Source organism: Phyllobates terribilis, unplaced genomic scaffold (assembly GCF_046119375.1).
Source record: "Phyllobates terribilis strain yellow unplaced genomic scaffold, ASM4611937v1 Scaffold_7__3_contigs__length_470593459, whole genome shotgun sequence".
NCBI lineage: Eukaryota > Metazoa > Chordata > Amphibia > Anura > Dendrobatidae > Phyllobates > Phyllobates terribilis.
In genome coordinates, this window is record NW_027362767.1 from 128,873,715 (window position 1) to 128,891,784 (window position 18,070).

General features: G+C 49.1%; 1 protein-coding gene across 1 annotated transcript; it reads right to left on the bottom strand.

Annotated features, from left to right (window-relative positions):
• Positions 1 to 588: 588 nt before the first annotated feature.
• On the bottom strand, positions 589 to 4,163 carry CHST14 (carbohydrate sulfotransferase 14). The gene is made up of 2 exons (XM_073639130.1): positions 2,918 to 4,163; positions 589 to 2,860 (listed from the first exon to the last, which is right to left on the bottom strand). The coding sequence occupies exon 1, from the start codon at positions 3,993 to 3,995 to the stop codon at positions 2,949 to 2,951; it is 1,047 nt and encodes a 348-aa protein (XP_073495231.1). The 5' UTR covers positions 3,996 to 4,163; the 3' UTR covers positions 589 to 2,860; positions 2,918 to 2,948.
• Between the last annotated feature and the right edge of the window lie 13,907 nt (positions 4,164 to 18,070).

The window sequence follows — 18,070 nt, forward strand, 5'->3', positions numbered from 1 at the left end:
CACCGGAAACTGGCGGACAACGTCATTAACCCTTGAGAACATGGACCATCTTTCTAGTTTTCACTTTCAAGTGGATAGATCTGTCGGATTAACCCCTTAGATGTCGCTGCCAATTGCAGCTGCGGCATCTAAAGGGTTTGGCGGAAGAACTGCTGCCCTCGTTCAATCGCAGGATGGATTGTGAAAGCAGCCAGGGCCTAATGATGGCTCCCAGGCCGGCAATCCATCACTGAACATCTCCGAGGCCCTGATAGTTCTTGTAGACTGTGGACCTGATTCACTATATCTTATAAATCCTTGAAAAGTCACATGATTTTGGAGGCCGGACTAAAATTATAAAGACTTTTGATATTCAGCTTCTTCAAGGTGGATGGACCGTGGCCACAAATCTAACTCCAGCAAGGACTGGAGTAGGATTTACGGTGAGGCATATGGCACTCGTCTGATCCATGAAGAGGCGGGTGCTGGGCGTCTTATGTTGCGACAAGATGTGCGCAGAATAACCTGGGGTGCGTGCGAAAAATGTGTTATCTTACCCCCACCCCCTCCCCATCAACATTTTTCTAAATCAAAGCTGCAAAACATCAATTATTTTAAAATAAAAAGATTTAATACGGTCTGAAACGCTCCTAGAAAATGTAAGAAATCATCAGAAACAATTGTCTTAGTCCAGTAGCCGTCCGTCCCGGGGCTGAATGGGTTAACAGCCCAGTCCATGGCGGTGGTGGTGGGATGGCGGCAGGCTCGGGCTTGTCCAGTATAACCCACACCCTCCCCCACCCTGGGGAGAGAAGCCGCAAGGTGTCCACATACAAAATACTGCCCTGTACAAAATCCATAGTGATAACAATAATAATAAGTGTCGGGGGAGGGGATTTTCCTTGGTATCGATTAATACAAAATCTTTGGTTACATTGAAAAAGTGCAAAAGACCAAAAACAAAGGAGACTCTGAAAAATGTCACCATGTAAACGGATCACCGCGGCCGCCCATCACAGACCCCACTAATCCGGATATAGGAAGCTCTTGCATAGATAGAGATGAGAGAGGCCACTAGTGTACAGGACGTGTGTGTACCCACTGGAGACGGTGACACTGGAATGGTAATGAAATGTAAGACCGGATCTAATGTACAAAGACACTCAGGACCCTGCGCAGGACACAGAGCCCCCCTGCCCGCACGGTGGAGGACCCCGCCGCCCGCACATCACTGCCTGCATGGTGGAGGACCCCGCTGCCCATACGGTGGAGGACCCCGCTCCTCACTGGCCGCAGTCACTGCCCGCACGGTGGAGGACCCCGCAGCCCGCACATCGCTGCCTGCACGGTGGAGGACCCCGCAGCCCGCACATCGCTGCCTGCACGGTGGAGGACCCCGCTCCTCACTGGCCGCAGTCACTGCCACGGTGGATGACCCCTCTGCCAACAGTCACTGCCCGCACGGTGGACGACCCCTCTGCCAACAGTCACTGCCCGCACGGTGGACGACCCTCTGCCAACAGTCACTGCCCGCACGGTGGACGACCCCTCTGCCAACAGTCACTGCCCGCACGGTGGACGACCCCTCTGCCAACAGTCACTGCCCGCACGGTGGACGACCCCTCTGCCAACAGTCACTGCCCGCACGGTGGACGACCCCTCTGCCAACAGTCACTGCCCGCACGGTGGACGACCCCCCTGCCAACAGTCACTGCCCGCACGGTGGACGACCCCCCTGCCAACAGTCACTGCCCGCACGGTGGAGGACCCCGCTCCTCACAGGCCGCAGTCACTGCCCGCACGGTGGAGGACCCCGCTCCTCACAGGCCGCAGTCACTGCCCGCACGGTGGAGGACCCCGCTCCTCACTGGCCGCAGTCACTGCCACGGTGGATGACCCCTCTGCCAACAGTCACTGCCCGCACGGTGGACGACCCCTCTGCCAACAGTCACTGCCCGCACGGTGGACGACCCCTCTGCCAACAGTCACTGCCCGCACGGTGGACGGCCCCTCTGCCAACAGTCACTGCCCGCACGGTGGACGACCCCTCTGCCAACAGTCACTGCCCGCACGGTGGACGACCCCTCTGCCAACAGTCACTGCCCGCACGGTGGACGACCCCCCTGCCAACAGTCACTGCCCGCACGGTGGACGACCCCGCTCCTCACAGGCCGCAGTCACTGCCCGCACGGTGGATGACCCCTCTGCCAACAGTCACTGCCCGCACGGTGGACGACCCCTCTGCCAACAGTCACTGCCCGCACGGTGGACGACCCCCCTGCCAACAGTCACTGCCCGCACGGTGGACGACCCCGCTCCTCACAGGCCGCAGTCACTGCCCGCACGGTGGAGGACCCCGCTCCTCACAGGCCGCAGTCACTGCCCGCACGGTGGAGGACCCCGCTCCTCACGGGCCGCAGTCATTGCCCACACGGTGGAGGACCCCGCTCCTCACAGGCCGCAGTCACTGCCCGCACGGTGGAGGACCCCGCTCCTCACAGGCCGCAGTCACTGCCCGCACGGTGGACGACCCCGCTCCTCACAGGCCGCAGTCACTGCCCGCACGGTGGACGACCCCTCTGCCCACAGTCACTGCCCGCACGGTGGACGACCCCTCTGCCCACAGTCACTGCCCGCACGGTGGACGACCCCTCTGCCCACAGTCACTGCCCGCACGGTGGACGACCCCTCTGCCCACAGTCACTGCCCGCACGGTGGACGACCCCGCTCCTCACTGGCCGCAGTCACTGCCCGCACGGTGGAGGACCCCGCTCCTCACTGGCCGCACGGTGGAGGACCCCGCTCCTCACTGGCCGCACGGTGGAGGACCCCGCTCCTCACTGCCCGCAGTCACTGCCCGCACGGTGGAGGACCCCGCTCCTCACTGCCCGCAGTCACTGCCCGCACAGTGGAGGACCCCGCTCCTCACTGGCCGCAGTCACTGCCCGCACGGTGGAGGACCCCGCTCCTCACTGCCCGCAGTGCTCCCTGGTGAGGTTGGGCAGGGGGTAGGCGAACAGGGAGTAGTCCATGATGTACTTGGGCAGCAGCTCCCGCAGCAGCCCGGCCGGGGTGTGGCACAGGTGGTAGCGCAGCGTCTCCTCGGTCACCGGCTTGTACCAGGCCTGGCGCTCCGGGAACTGGATGTAGCTGGGGGCGCGGATGGCGTCCAGCACCCGGTGCGCGTCCTCCCGCAGCCGCTCGTACGAGCCGATGAAGTCGTAGTGCAGGGCGCAGGGCTGGCACAGCCGGTAGATCGGCATCCAGTGCTCGTTCATCTTCTCCTCGTCCTCGTCCAGCAGGTAGCGCAGGAACTCGGGGAAGGTGACGTCGTCCCCCTTGGACGCGGTGGCCCCGGGCGGCTGCGGGCGGTACCTGCGCACGATCTCCTGGCCGTACCGCTGCTGGTACTCCTTGATCTCCCCGAACTTGTTCCGGTAGGCGGACAGCAGCCGCTCCAGGGGCTCCCGCACGAACAGGAACTTGTAGTAGTGCTGCAGGCGGTGGCGGACCTGATCGGCCGATAGGTCGGACAGGAAGAGCAGGTCCTGTCGGTGGTCCATCTTCAGGCGGGCGTCCACGCTGTCCAGCCGGCCGTCCAGCACCTTCAGCACCCGCTTCCAGTTGGAGCACGCCACCTTCGGCACGTAGCAGTACAGCAGCTTGTACTTGTCGTTGACGATGATGTGTCGGAGCAGCGTCCGCCGCGGGCCCGGGGGCAGAGCCCACACACTGCGCGCCACCCCCGGCTGCCCGCACGCCCGCCGCAGCGTCCGGTTCCGGATCTCCCGCAGGATCTGCAGCTCCTCCGGCTCCCGGCTGTGCCCGCGCCAGGCCGCGTCCCCGCGGGGAGGAGGGGTCTTCAACTCGGCCAGGATGCCCCGCTCTATCATCAGCAGCAGCCCGCTGGAGGCCACGATCACCCCGAACATCAGCATGGAGGGCAGCAGCGCGCTGTGCCCCCCGGGACGGGACACGGGAGCGGGGCGGATCCGCCGCAGCACGGGGGGCGCCATCAGGAAGACGGAGGCAGGAGGCTATCTGCTCGGCATGACGGCGCTACCGGCCGGGGCTCCTCACTGCCCGCCAGCAGCCCCGGGAAACGCGTCAGCGTCACGTGCTGCCGAGCTGCGTGTACACGAGTGCTGCACAGACACGCGTGTCACTGACGGGAATGTGCGGAGGAGGCGCCACGCGGGGCCGCCCACCAATAACCAACACTTTTATTACTCTTAATAAAAAAGAAACTCAAGTGGGAGAAAGTTTTTATTTTTTTAAGTCTGAAAAAGCAAGAAAAAAAAAGTGCAATTTACTTATTGATTTACTTTAGAATTTCCTCATTGGGTTTTCTGCACTTTTACACTTTCGTGCATGTAATTCAGGCTATAGGTAATGTTTGCAGCTGGGCTTCAGCACAGTAGTGTGCACCCTTCCTCTTCTGTAGCTTCTGTCTATTTCTGGTTGTAGAAGGAGTTAACTGGAAATCCATCAGTGAGCTCATTGGGGATTCTGTAACTCCTCTATATGTTTTTCTGAGCTCTTCTAAGCTGTGACCACAGAGGACATCAAAGCCAACAATAGAGAAACAAAGAGCCTGGGGTGCACAACTCAACTCCAAAAAAAAAATGTTAGCCCCAAGCACATGCATTTAAAGGGGTTGTCCAGTCTAAACTGAAAAGTCTGCAGTCACTCTGTGTGACTCATGAATCCCCCCAGAGCGCACACTGTGGACTGCAGGGACTCACTGGTTTCTGAGCGATGTATGCGTTATACATATTCCCGGGCAGGAGCCGTCTAGTGGACACGGCCTCTCTATACACCGGCGATGCAACAGCCAAATGTCGAGTAGTACCGCAGAGCCCAAACAGCGTTACACACGCATCATCCATGTTATAGGACTGTGCAGAACGGTAACCCCTCCCCCATACACAATAGACAGTTGTCACCCAAACAACTGCGCAGCCAATCATTAGTCCTGACCTCTATCCAGTGCCCCCATAATGCACAGGAACGCTCAGCCTTCTCTGGTCCTGCTAATATTGCAATCTATACGAATTGCCTTTCACTCGACGAATCAGCGAAACACTTGTTCGTCAGGTGAAACGATCTTTTGCTTTACTTAACCCAAAAAAGTAAAAGGAACACTAAAATCCCACGTCCTAGATATCACTGAATGAAATATTCCAGTTGGAAACCTTTATTCATTACATAGTGGAATGTCAAACTACAGGCTGATCCAACTTCAGTGGAAATGCCTCAAGACAAGGAAATGAGGCTGAGTATTGTGTGTGGCCTCCACGTGCCTGTATGACCTCCCTACAACGCCTGGGCATGCTCCTGATGAGGCTCAGTATTGTGTGTGGCCTCCACGTTCCTGTATGACCTCCCTACAACGTCTGGGCATGCTCCTGATGAGGTTGAGTATTGTGTGTGGCCTCCACGTGCCTGTATGACCTCCCTACAACGCCTGGGCATGCTCCTGATGAGGCTGAGTATTGTGTGTGGCCTCCACGTGCCTGTATGACCTCCCTACAACGCCTGGGCATGCTCCTGATGAGGCTGAGTATTGTGTGTGGCCTCCACGTGCCTGTATGACCTCCCTACAACGCCTGGGCATGCTCCTGATGAGGCTGAGTATTGTGTGTGGTCTCCACGTGCCTGTATGACCTCCCTACAACGCCTGGGCATGCTCCTGATGAGGCTGAGTATTGTGTGTGGCCTCCACGTGCCTGTATGACCTCCCTACAACGCCTGGGCATGCTCCTGATGAGGCTCAGTATTGTGTGTGGCCTCCACGTGCCTGTATGACCTCCCTACAACGCCTGGGCATGCTCCTGATGAGGCTGAGTATTGTGTGTGGCCTCCACGTGCCTGTATGACCTCCCTACAACGTCTGGGCATGCTCCTGATGAGGTTGAGTATTGTGTGTGGTCTCCACGTGCCTGTATGACCTCCCTACAACGTCTGGGCATGCTCCTGATGAGGCTGAGTATTGTGTGTGGCCTCCACGTGCCTGTATGACCTCCCTACAACACCTGGGCATGCTCCTGATGAGGCTCAGTATTGTGTGTGGCCTCCACGTGCCGGTATGACCTCCCTACAACGCCTGGGCATGCTCCTGATGAGGTTGCGGATGGTCTCCTGTGGGATCTCCTCCCAGACCTGGACTAAAGCATCCGCCATCTCCTGGACAGTCTGTGGTGCAACGTGACGTTGGTGGATGGAGCGAGACATGATGTCCCAGATGTGCTCAATCGGATTCAGGTCTGGGGAACGGGCGGGCCAGTCCATAGCTTCAATGCCTTCATCTTGCAGGAACTGCTGACACACTCCAGCCACATGAGGTCTGGCATTGTCCTGCATTAGGAGGAACCCAGGGCCAACCGCACCAGCATATGGTCTCACAAGGGGTCTGAGGATCTCATCTCGGTACCTAATGGCGCCAGTGGCGACTTTGCCAATCCTGGTGTTCTGTGGCAAATGCCAAGCGTCCTGCACAGTGTTGGGCTGTGAGCACAACCCCCATCTGTGGACGTCGGGCCCTCATACCACCCTCATGGAGTCGGTTTCTAACCGTTTGTGCAGACACATGCACATTTGTGGCCTGCTGGAGGTCATTTTGCAGGGCTCTGGCAGTGCTCTTCCTGTTCCTCCTTGCACAAAGGCGGAGGTAGCGGTCCTGCTGCTGGGTTGTTGCCCTCCTACGGCCCCCTCCACATCTCCTGGTGTACTGGCCTGTCTCCTGGTAGCGCCTCCAGCCTCTGGACACTACGCTGACAGACACAGCAAACCTTCTTGCCACAGCTCATACTGATGTGCCATCCTGGATGAACTGCACTACCTGAGCAACTTCTGTGGGTTGTACTGTAGACACCTCCTCATGCTACTGTACCTCTAGGGGTGAGAGCAATGGCAAAATGAAAAAGTGACAAAAACAACAGCCAAAAAGGATGAGAACAGAAAAATGGTCTGTGGTCAGCACCTGCAGAACCGCTCCTTTATAGGGGGTGACTTGCTAATTGCCGATCATTTCTACCGGTTTCTACAGGTTTTTCCTAAATGTTTAATGAAAATGTAAAAAAAAAAATGTCCTAAGAAAAAAAAAAAAGTAATAGCAGCTTAGTGGTATAGGACACAATGCACAGAGCTGTTCTGTACCGCTCTGGACACTAGGCAGTGGCGGCACCCCACCAATCTGATATTGACCGCATAAGGCCAGACAATCCCTTTAAGGCCTTAATTAATGATCTAATTGGGAATGGAGCTGAACCTTCATAGTAATAAAACCGTGATGACATTGCCGGGAAGCAGGCAATGGCTACAGTGCATCAACGGGCGAGTGAGCACAAGCTCTAATACAGATATATATACAGTGCTGGCCAAAAGTATTGGCACCCCTGCAATTCTGTCAGATAATACTCCATTTCTTCCTGAAAATGATTGCAATCACAAATTCTTTGGCATTATTCTCTTTATTTAATTTGTCTTCAATGAAAAAAACACAAAAAGAATTGTTCTAAAGCCAAATTGGATACAATTACACACCAAACCTAAAAAAGGGGGTGGACAAAAGTATTGGCACTGTCTGAAAAATCATGTGATGCTTCTCTAATTCGTGTAATTAACAGCACCTGTAACTTACCTGTGGCACCTAACAGGTGTTGGCAATAACTAAATCACACTTGCAGCCAGTTAACATGGATTAAAGTTGACTCAACCTCTGTCCTGTGTCCTTGTGTGTACCACATTGAGCATGGAGAAAAGAAAGAAGACCAAAGAACTGTCTGAGGACTTGAGAAACCAAATTGTGAGGAAGCATGAGCAATCTCAAGGCTACAAGTCCATCTCCAAAGACCTGAATGTTCCTGTGTCTTCCGTGCGCAGTGTCATCAAGAAGTTTAAAGCCCATGGCACTGTGGCTAACCTCCCTAGATGTGGACGGAAAAGAAAAATTGACGAGAGATTTCAACGCAAGATTGTGCGGATGGTGGATAAATAACCTCGACTAACATCCAAACAAGTTCAAGCTGCCCTGCAGTCCAAGGGTACAACAGTGTCAACCCGTGCTATCCGTCGGCGTCTGAATGAAAAGGGACTGTATGGTAGGATACCCAGGAAGATCCCACTTCTTACCCCGAGACATAAAAAAGCAAGGCTGGAGTTTGCCAAAACTTACCTGAGAAAGCCTAAAACGTTTTGGAAGAATGTTCTCTGGTCAGATGAGACAAAAGTAGAGCTTTTTGGGAAAAAGCATCAACATAGAGTGTACAGGAAAAAAAAGAGGCATTCAAAGAAAAGAACACGGTCCCTACAGTCAAACATGGCGGAGGTTCCCTGATGTTTTGGGGTTGCTTTGCTGCCTCTGGCACTGGACTGCTTGACCGTGTGCATGGCATTATGAAGTCTGAAGACTACCAACAAATTTTGCAGCATAATGTAGGGCCCAGTGTGAGAAAGCTGGGTCTCCCTCAGAGGTCATGGGTCTTCCAGCAGGACAATGACCCAAAACACACTTCCAAAAGCACTATAAAATGGTTTGAGAGAAAGCACTGGAGACTTCTAAGGTGGCCAGCAATGAGTCCAGACCTGAATCCCATAGAACACCTGGGGAGAGTTCTGAAAATGCCAGTTTGGAGAAGGCACCCTTCAAATATCAGGGACCTGGAGCAGTTTGCCAAAGAAGAATGGTCTACAATTCCAGCAGAGCATTGTAAGAAACTCATTGATGGTTACCAGAAGCGGTTGTTCGCAGTTATTTTGGCTAAAGGTTGTGCAACCAAGTATTAGGCTGAGGGTGCCAATACTTTTGTCTGGCCCATTTTTGGAGTTTTGTGTGAAATGATCAATGATTTGATTTTTGCTTCATTCTCTTTTGTGTTTTTTCCTTGCAAGAAAATTAAATGAAGAGAATAAGACCAACGAATTTGTGATTGCAATCATTTTCAGGAAGAAACTGAGTATTATCTGACAGAATTGCAGGGGTGCCAATACTTTTGGCCAGCACTGTATATATATCTTCTTCCTACACTGATGGTTAGGTGGTAATAACTACGCAGTGACCTCCTCCTGGTGGCAGCTATAAGTAAACTGGGTGGTATTGCACTAAAAGGGGCTCTCCAACGCTTCTTATATGGAATCTGTCAGCAGATTGATGTAGGGGCAGAGACCCTGATTTCAGGGATGTCACTTAATAAGCAGTATGTTGGTGTGTTTTATCGGCAGGAAATTATCACTACAGGACTAGGAGTCTTGTGCATCCTGGTCCAATGCACAGTGTACACAGGAAGCTGCCAATCAGTGTTGTGGGCGGGGTTATACACAAAAGCTGCCAACCAGTGGTGGGGGCGGAGTTATACACAGAAAGCTGCCAATCAGTGGTGTGGGCGGGGTTATACACAGAAAGCTGCCAGTGGTGTGGGCGGGGTTATACACAGAAAGCTGCCAACCAGTGGTGTGGGCGGGGTTATACACAGCTGCCAATCAGAGGTGCGGGCGGGGTTATAAAGGGCTCAGCAAAATGACAGTAAGTAGCCCAGTAAGTGACACATCGCTGGAATCAGGGTCTTTGCCCCTACATCAGGCTGCTCTCAGATTACATATCAAAAACATGCAGACAGATTCCCTTTAAATGCTGAAGTGCTGGATATATAAAAAAAACAATGCTCCCGGAATGGCGCCGTTCCAGTGGTGTCTCTCCCAGTGGACGTATTATAGTGTCACGTGAGCGCTGCAGAAAGCGAGTGCTAATGTGCTGCAGACGTCACAGTTCCATCAGACACAACAGTCTTGTTTGATGGAAGAGCGAATGCTGCGGCCAATCAGTGGCTGCTGACTGGCTGCAGCAGTCACGTGACACAGCACCGATATCTCTGGACTGGGAGGTGAGCCTGTGGATTTGTATTTCTGTGGGTCATTTAAGCATGGGGTGTTGAATAGTGGGAAAGCAATGGGGGCAGCAGAGTGTGATGGCACGTGCCCCTTCTTGAGGGGCTTCTCCCCTCCGCACAGATGGATATTATCGGATGGCGCACTTGTGCAGCCTCGGAGCTTCCCGTAACACAAAATGTATTTTTTTCCTGATTTGCGCGGAAACCTCCAGAGACTCGGAAAATGAAATTGCTTTTCTACAGTAACAAAGCAAAAAAAGTGCGTTTTAGAAAATCAGCAACTAAAATCGAACAAACACTTATCTCTTATTTCCGCCGCGTCTTCTAAACATTAGTCTAATAATTTAGGGGAGACAGGTAAACAAGGTGAGAAAGCCCAAAAAAAACAAGACGTTCTAAGGAGTCCCAAGACAAGCAGCAAGAAGAATAAGAAAAGGGTGGAATACACAAAACGTGCATTATGGTAAATTTGGTGCTGAACGGAGTGGTTATCTCCTCCCAGTATATTTCAGCACATTTTAATAAAAACTGTGTAATACTTCTTTTCTCCTGCGGAGGCGCTGCAGTGGAACTGAGCACTCATTGCCATATTCTGATCCTCTCATGCTCTGATCACATCTGCGTTTTTTTTTTTTTCATTTCCGTTCCTGTGCTTTATCATAGGAGCAGATCAATAAAACTTATGTCCATATGGGAGCAGCTGCCAAAAGTGCATGAAGGACCACACTGACCCCTTTTACTGGACATAACAGAACTGCATGCTGCTCTATTTTGTCCAATAATTTTTTTTTTTTACCGAGATGTTGCTGCAGCCTTAAATGGAATCTATCAGCAAGTTTTGCTATGTAATCTGAGAGCAGCACAATGTAGGGGCAGAGAACCTGATTCCAGCGATGTGTCACTTACTGGGCTGTTTGGTGCAGTTTTGATACAATCCCTGTTTCCTCTGCTGTAGATGTAGCAGAGCTCAGAATGCTGAGTTGTGTATAACTCCGCCCATACTCCCTGATTGGCAGCTTCCTTTACATTGTCAGCAAGCTGCCAATCAGTGTTGGGGGGCGGGGTTACACAGATCAGCTGGACTGTCTGGCACAAGTCTTGCAGTGATCATCTCCTGCTGATAAAACAGTGATTGTATTTTAACTACAGCCCAGTAAGTGACACATGGCTGGAATCAGGCTCTCTGCCCCTACATCATGTTGCTCTTAGATTAAATAGCCAAAACCTGCTGACAGATTGCCTTTCAGGGGTTTTCCAGTACTGATAACTGGAGTTAAGTTTGGGGTTTGTACGCTGAACTCCGAGTATGGTCATCTCCCGGGAGGAGAAGGCATGATGGGACGACTCAATGTATAGATCATGTGACACAAGAGCTGGATCAAAAGTTAATTCACATTTCTATTCAACTTAAGTGCAGAAAATAAAAAAAGATTGAGATTAATTTGTGACAATTAATGAGTCAACATAATCTGCTGACGTGGCCTTTGGACCAGGCTCCTGCGAATCGATTTGCCCGGCTCTAATCTATAGGTATTTTACAAGGTTCAAAGGGTTATATTCCTATCATTATAGGCAGATATCGTCAGAGCTTGCAAAGACCAGCACTTTTGTAAATTACTGCTTGTTAAAATTTGCAGCCGTTCTTGAGATATTAAAGCCCCCTTTCATTTACAATAAGCTGTGGAGGCGGAGTCTCGGGGAGATCTATGTCCCGCCCATAGATCTTAACAGCTCATTTACATATGAAGAAAAACATGGATTTCTCTGGAATAAATCATCAGATCACAGATATAAAGGTATCATTTTATTCAGCTTCCTAAGACCTGCATGCCCATATAGACGGCTTAGGAGGGGTGTTCCTACTGACAGATTCCCTTTAATTTGGGAGTACATTTTGCTCTAAAATGCTCTGATGTCTACGCTCCTTGTAACACGTTTAAGGTCTCCAGATGCAGCCCCACAACATCATGGATCCACCAGGTACTTTTCTTCATACATTTTGTCGCCTAAAGAGCCTTAGTTTGGGTTAATTTCTCCGTCGAGCATTTTCCCATTAGTTATTGCGGTTGTCTAAGTGGCGTTGGCCAAGGCTTAGCAGCTCTTTTTTATGAGCAACGGGGTCTTCTCTGGCTTTGGCCATAAAATCGTTTAGCTCTGAACACAGGTGGAAACCATCCATCTGGATGTCTCCAGCTAGAAGTTCTTCATTGTACGCGGCTTTTCGACACATTTCGAGCCAACTTTCGAAGGGTTCTCTCAACAATTTCCACCACGTCTCGGAAGGTTCTTGACTGTTCCATGAATAACAATAGTCTCGGTAACATTTCCAACTGTGGAAGCCAAGATGCAGTTTCACGAAACCCGTTATTTCAGGAGATCTTTTACACGGTGTACTAAATATTGGGGGATGCCGATAATGTTGACCAAAACTGTAAAGGTGCCGCAGATTCAGAGTACGGCGCTCTTTCCCACTACTCCATCTATGTGACCCATGAAACCATGATGACAAAACAAAATAAGTAATTTTTCAAGTCTTCACTGTGTATCTTTTTGTGTATGCTGCTCATACACAGAGCTATGTGTCTCCATAGCTACAGACAACGCCCGTGTGTAGTCAGCACTGACTGTGCTTCTTAGTAGGCGAAGGGGAAAATGGACGAAAGGAACAGGATCCCATAAAACACATTGAATTTTTTTCATCTATGAAGAAACATAGGCCTGAATGGGAGTTGTATCCCCAAAAAATAGTAATGAAAGAATGAATGTACAGAGCTTTTTAAACTAGGATAGGCAATCGCAATGATCTATGGGGGTTAAATCTCAGGGACCCTGACAAAGCTGGGAAGGAAAGGAGCCCAGTTCAGTGTCCCCTGCACAGGGATGGTCCCGAAAACCCCTTGCAGCGCAGATCAATTTATGTGAATGGGACCGGCAAAGGAGAAAGAAGAGGACGTAGCGCTGAAGCAGCACTTCATTGTCAGGATCAGGGAGGGTTCGAGAGGCAAGAAACTCAGCGATCATTAGGGGACAGCAATTCCTAGCGACTTGGGAAAACCCTTTTAAAGGAAACCTGTCAGAAACTTTTACCCACTCCGCCCTCAAAGCACGAAGAGGACTGTGTAGCCCTTTAAAAAATAAGCCCATCAAAATTTTAAATGACTCCAAAGTGATGCTCCAGCAGTGAGAAATTGCACTCTGAATTTCAGTCTGGAAGTGGATCGGGGTGTGAGGATGCACTTACAGCTCCTCAGCCTCGGCTGTATTCCTGGGCTACCAGCACCCTCCCCCTGGCTTATTTACAGGTCGTTTGCTATGGTACATTGGCCATTGACCAGTCACTCAGGCAGGGGAGGGTGCCGCTATTTCAAGAATACAGAAGAGGCTAAGGAGCTGTAAGTGCATCCTCACGATCCAATGCACTTCCAGACTGAATTTCAAAGTGCAATTTCTCACAGCTGGAGCATCACTTTGGGTCCATAAAGGTATCGAATGGCTTATATTTTAAAGGTTTACATAGGCAGTTTCTTTCTAAATATCTGAATAAGATGTTCATGCTTGAGAAAGCACCATCAGCAAGTATAAGGTTTACCATGCGGAGGTTAGTTTATCATATATAGGAGCTGAAAGGAGAAACATTAAACTCTTTCCAAACACACGGATCATTTTCTATGTCTCCAGTATACGACTTTTGGGGACGAAAATGTCCTAAAATAATGAGAGGTGTACAACATGCATGGCTTGCAAAAATAAACTATTCCAATTTTTTTTTTTTTTTAATGGGGTGGAGCAAGAATTTATAATTAAGAAGTCAAAACTAAGTGCTATACATTGAAACTATCAAGAGAAGAAAAAAAAAACCTAAAAAGGAATCAATTGATAAAATCTCGCAAATCTCATAGTTGCTAAGTTTTCCAAACTAGTCATTGTAACAGAATATAAACAGGTAACATTACATCACTTAAAGCTTCGCGTCAAACTCTGGTACATTTCACTTTTTATCATAGGTATTTCTCAAAAATACTATTTCAATGTGGCAAATCAGGTTTACATTGGTCTTTCCTCCCCCCACGGTTCATATTGAGGATGCGACATTCTCTTTGTACCATACATACAACAAAAATACATATCAAATTTTTTGGAAGAAACCAGGATAAAGTACTTGAGATGAGACTAGTACTGTTCTTACACAAATGCTAGATTTTACTGCAGTACATTAAAGAATGCTTGGAAAAGCACTCGTGTGTTTTTTTTGTTTCAAAAGTAAACAAACTGATTTACTCACCCTCCCCCGGTCCGGAACTGAGACTCTGCCGCTGCTCCTGTTGACGTCAACAATAATCAAGCTCAAGAGTTGACGGCATGAGCCGCTGAGCTTACTGATCGGTTGCAGCACTGTCGATGTATCGTCAGAGCTGCAAATAATAACAGATACCGGGAGCAGCAGTGAAGGCTCAGTGGTGGACCTGGGGAGAGTGAATAAAACACCACTTTTTTTTTTTTTCTTAAACAAACTGCAAACTTTCCGAATTCAGAAAATACATGTCTCAGGATAGACCTCGCGGTCTTACCACATACGACTCCTCAACTGCTGTCAATTCTTCTGAGGTCACAGAAACGCATTCATTGAAAAATCATATCTTAAGGCAGTCCATTTGGGCTGATTTTCAGTGCCACAAGCAACAGTAAGGAGCCCTGTTGGCTGGTAGAAAAGGGAACATGAATCGCTCATATTGATAGTTCGACTAGAAGGAATTAGTTTCCAGATGGAACTAATAGGATCAATGCTAAAGGCGGCCAGATCGGAGGATCCCATGCCAAATTGTGCGGAGGTGCCACCACTTAATTATACTACGTTTTGCAATTTCTGTTCAGCAGAAGGTCATTAAAGGAAGATTCTGGTAGAAAGATGATCAAAACCAGTTTGGGACCCAACAAAGACTCCAATCTGGTCACATCATGGCATCAGCTCAAATGTTCCATGGACATCTAACCAGAGGATAATTCCCATGATGTCCTTACTGCTGCCGGATGGGCTCAATACGTATAAACAAAACATGGATACACTCCATATGTAGATTTTATTCAGGTCTACTAGAAAGTAAGTTTGACGAGACCTGTCAGATTCCAGGAGTATCTCCTGCTCGGATCACATATGAAATAATCACATAATCATGAAAAAAGGAGTTTTGTTTTCATCTAACTCTATGGGGTAAAACAATGTTTTTGTTACCCTTGCTGTTCCCCATCTGAGTTTATATAATTTAGTGAATCTTTCAGACTTGAAACTATTTCTTAATCAAGGTCTAGTTGGTGGCTCAGTGGATGAAAGCATCTTCTTCTCTATGACCCCAAAAATATTGAGCCCACCGATCCTCAGAGAGGAACAAGAAGCAGCTGAGTTTGGTGATGTACCTACTATTAGACACAACGGGCTTCATTAGCTAGAAGTAGGCAAAAGCGAAAGGGTCTTTAGGTCTACAGAAATTATCACCTAGCCACTTGTTAAGCAAAAAATGATTGGTGTGGATCCCACTGTTGGGACCCCACTGACCACTAGAAGAGGGGACTTTTCTCCCAACAGTGCCACGCTTACCCTCACTGATTACCAGAACACCACTCAGAACCCCAGTGATGGTCAGACCAGAAGGCTTCTGTCCCACCACTCCTAGAACAGGAGACCTGTGTGCCACCACTGGGACCCCCACTGATAGTTAGAACAGGAGACCACTACATCACAGCTGGGACCCCACTGATCACTAGAACAGGAGACTTTTGTCCCAGTGTTGCCACTGTTACCCATACTGATTACCAGAACAGAAGACCTGTGTCCCACCACTGGGATCCCCACTGATCACCAGAACAGGAGACCTGGTTCCCACTGCTTGGACCCCCACTGATCACCAGAACAGGAGACCTGGTTCCCACTGCTTGGACCCCCACTGATCACCAGAACAGGAGACCTGGTTCCCACTGCTTGGACCCCCACTGATCACCAGAACAGGAGACCTGGTTCCCACTGCTTGGACCCCCACTGATCACCAGAACAGGAGACCTGGTTCCCACTGCTTGGACCCCCACTGGTCACCAAACCAGGAAATCTTTGTCCCACCACTCGGACATCCTCTGATCACCAAAACAGGTGATCTCTGTCCCATGAATCAGACCCCCACTGATCACCAGACCAGGAGATCTTTGTTCCACCATTCGGACCCCCATTGATCACCAGGCCAGGAGATCTTTGTCCCACCACTTGGCCCCCCATTGATTACCAGACCAGGAGATCTTTGTTCCACCACTCGGACCCCCACTAATCACCAGAACAGGAGATCTCTGTCCCACCATTCAGACCCCCATTGATCACCAGGCCAGGAGATCTTTGTCCCACCACTCAGCCCCCCACTGATTACCAGACCAGGAGATCTTTGTCCCACCACTCGGACACCCCCTGATCACCAGAATAGGAGATCTCTGTCCCACCATTCAGACCCCCACTGATCACCAGAACAGGAGATTTGTATCCCATTGCTGGTAGTCAGCCTACAATGGGCAGAACAGGCAGACTTATGCCTTCTCTGGTTAGTCTGTGTCCACAAGACCATGGCCAGGAAGAGTAGACCAGAGTGGCTGATGGCACAGGTGGCGTTCTGCTCCATTCTACGTCTATTGCACTGAAGATACGTCGATCTTTGTCCGTGCCGTAAACTTTAAATGGAAGAGCAGGACGCATGCGCTGCCAGCCGCTCCAATCAACTCCTCCTCGTCAAGACCCCGATCTGGCAATCAGTGGAGATCTTAGAGGTGGAACCTTATTTGTGTTTTTTTACAAATACTCATAGTATTATAGGTGACCAATTGGGACGGACATAGGAAAAATTAAAAATAATAATAAAAATAAAGTCTCTAGATCCTGTAGCTTTATCCCCAGTGTCTGGTCAGTTGTAAATCTCTATAACGGAAGAACACCTCTTTGGTTTCATTAATATAGTATCCGATCCCACTCCACCCCCTCTTACATTTTTCGTGTTTTCATGTTCCTAATTTGGACAATAAAACTGAAAATGCGGAAATATAATTTAATTCAGTGATTACAGAATCAGATCTATGATCATTTAGTCTATGGATTAGTGCAAGCTACAGACATCGTCTACCAGTTATTCAGATTCTATTTAATGTTTTCTGGTACAAATGTACTTTGGTTTTTTTTTTGTTTTTTTTTGTGATGATTTTGTAAAAAGTTTTTAACGTTTCTTTTTTTTTGTTTTAAAGTGTTATTTTTTTTTTTTTTCGCTAGCAAAATCCAATAGCAGGACTTCTGATAACGAAAAGTGTATCTAGATTGTATACACATAAGGCAAATGGCAAATATATTAAGCAATCGGGTAGCAGTTTCATAAAATGTGACTTGGGATTTTTTTCTTTTTTTTGGCAGGGGCATTTAAAGCAGACTTGTCACCAAGTCAAGAATAGTTGTTTTTTGATCTTATTTTATTCTCGCTGATCCCCTGACTATTGTGTTTTTGTTTTTTTTTAAATCCGCCATACTGTCTCAGAGATATAGGCCTTTGCTTTTAGTGCTAGATTGGAAAGTCTTTATGAAGGGGGCGTGGCCCACAGGGTTCCATGGGGCGTGTCATTAGGCTCCTCTGCATGATTACCCTGTAAGCCACGCCCCCCCAACATAAAAAGGCCCGTATCTCTGGAACCGTATGGCAGATTTTAAAGATTAAAAAAATAAAATACTCGGGGAAGCTGCGAGAAAAAAAAATAAAAGCAAAAACTGACCACTTTTTTCCTTGTCACAGGTTCTCTTTAAGTAAACTTTTTATAAAATGCAACCTTAAAATTGTGAATTTTAATTAACAGGGGGGGAAAAAAAAAAAAAAAAAACGCCAAACATATTAAAGAGCATCTGTCACTAAATCAGGTTTTTAGAATAATACAATAAAAATATATTGTACTATGGGAAGAAATATTTCTTAGGCGGTGCTTTCTGGTTTGGTCCCCCTTTTTTTACATCCATATGCCCCCAATATGACATGCAGATATAAAAGCGGAGAAGTCTTGATGATATGACGCCCTATTTAAATGGGACTGTCTGAAGGTTCATGGTGCCTGACACACGGTCGGCATTTCAGAGAAAACAGTTAAAAAAAAAAAAGAAAAGGAAAACGGGGAGACAAGTTGTGCGGGTGGATCTCCCTTTC

What these genes read in the sequence shown, in the direction of transcription:
- CHST14 (XM_073639130.1), bottom strand. Translation starts at nt 3,995, where the DNA reads ATGGCGCCCCCCGTGCTGCGGCGGATCCGCCCCGCTCCCGTGTCCCGT.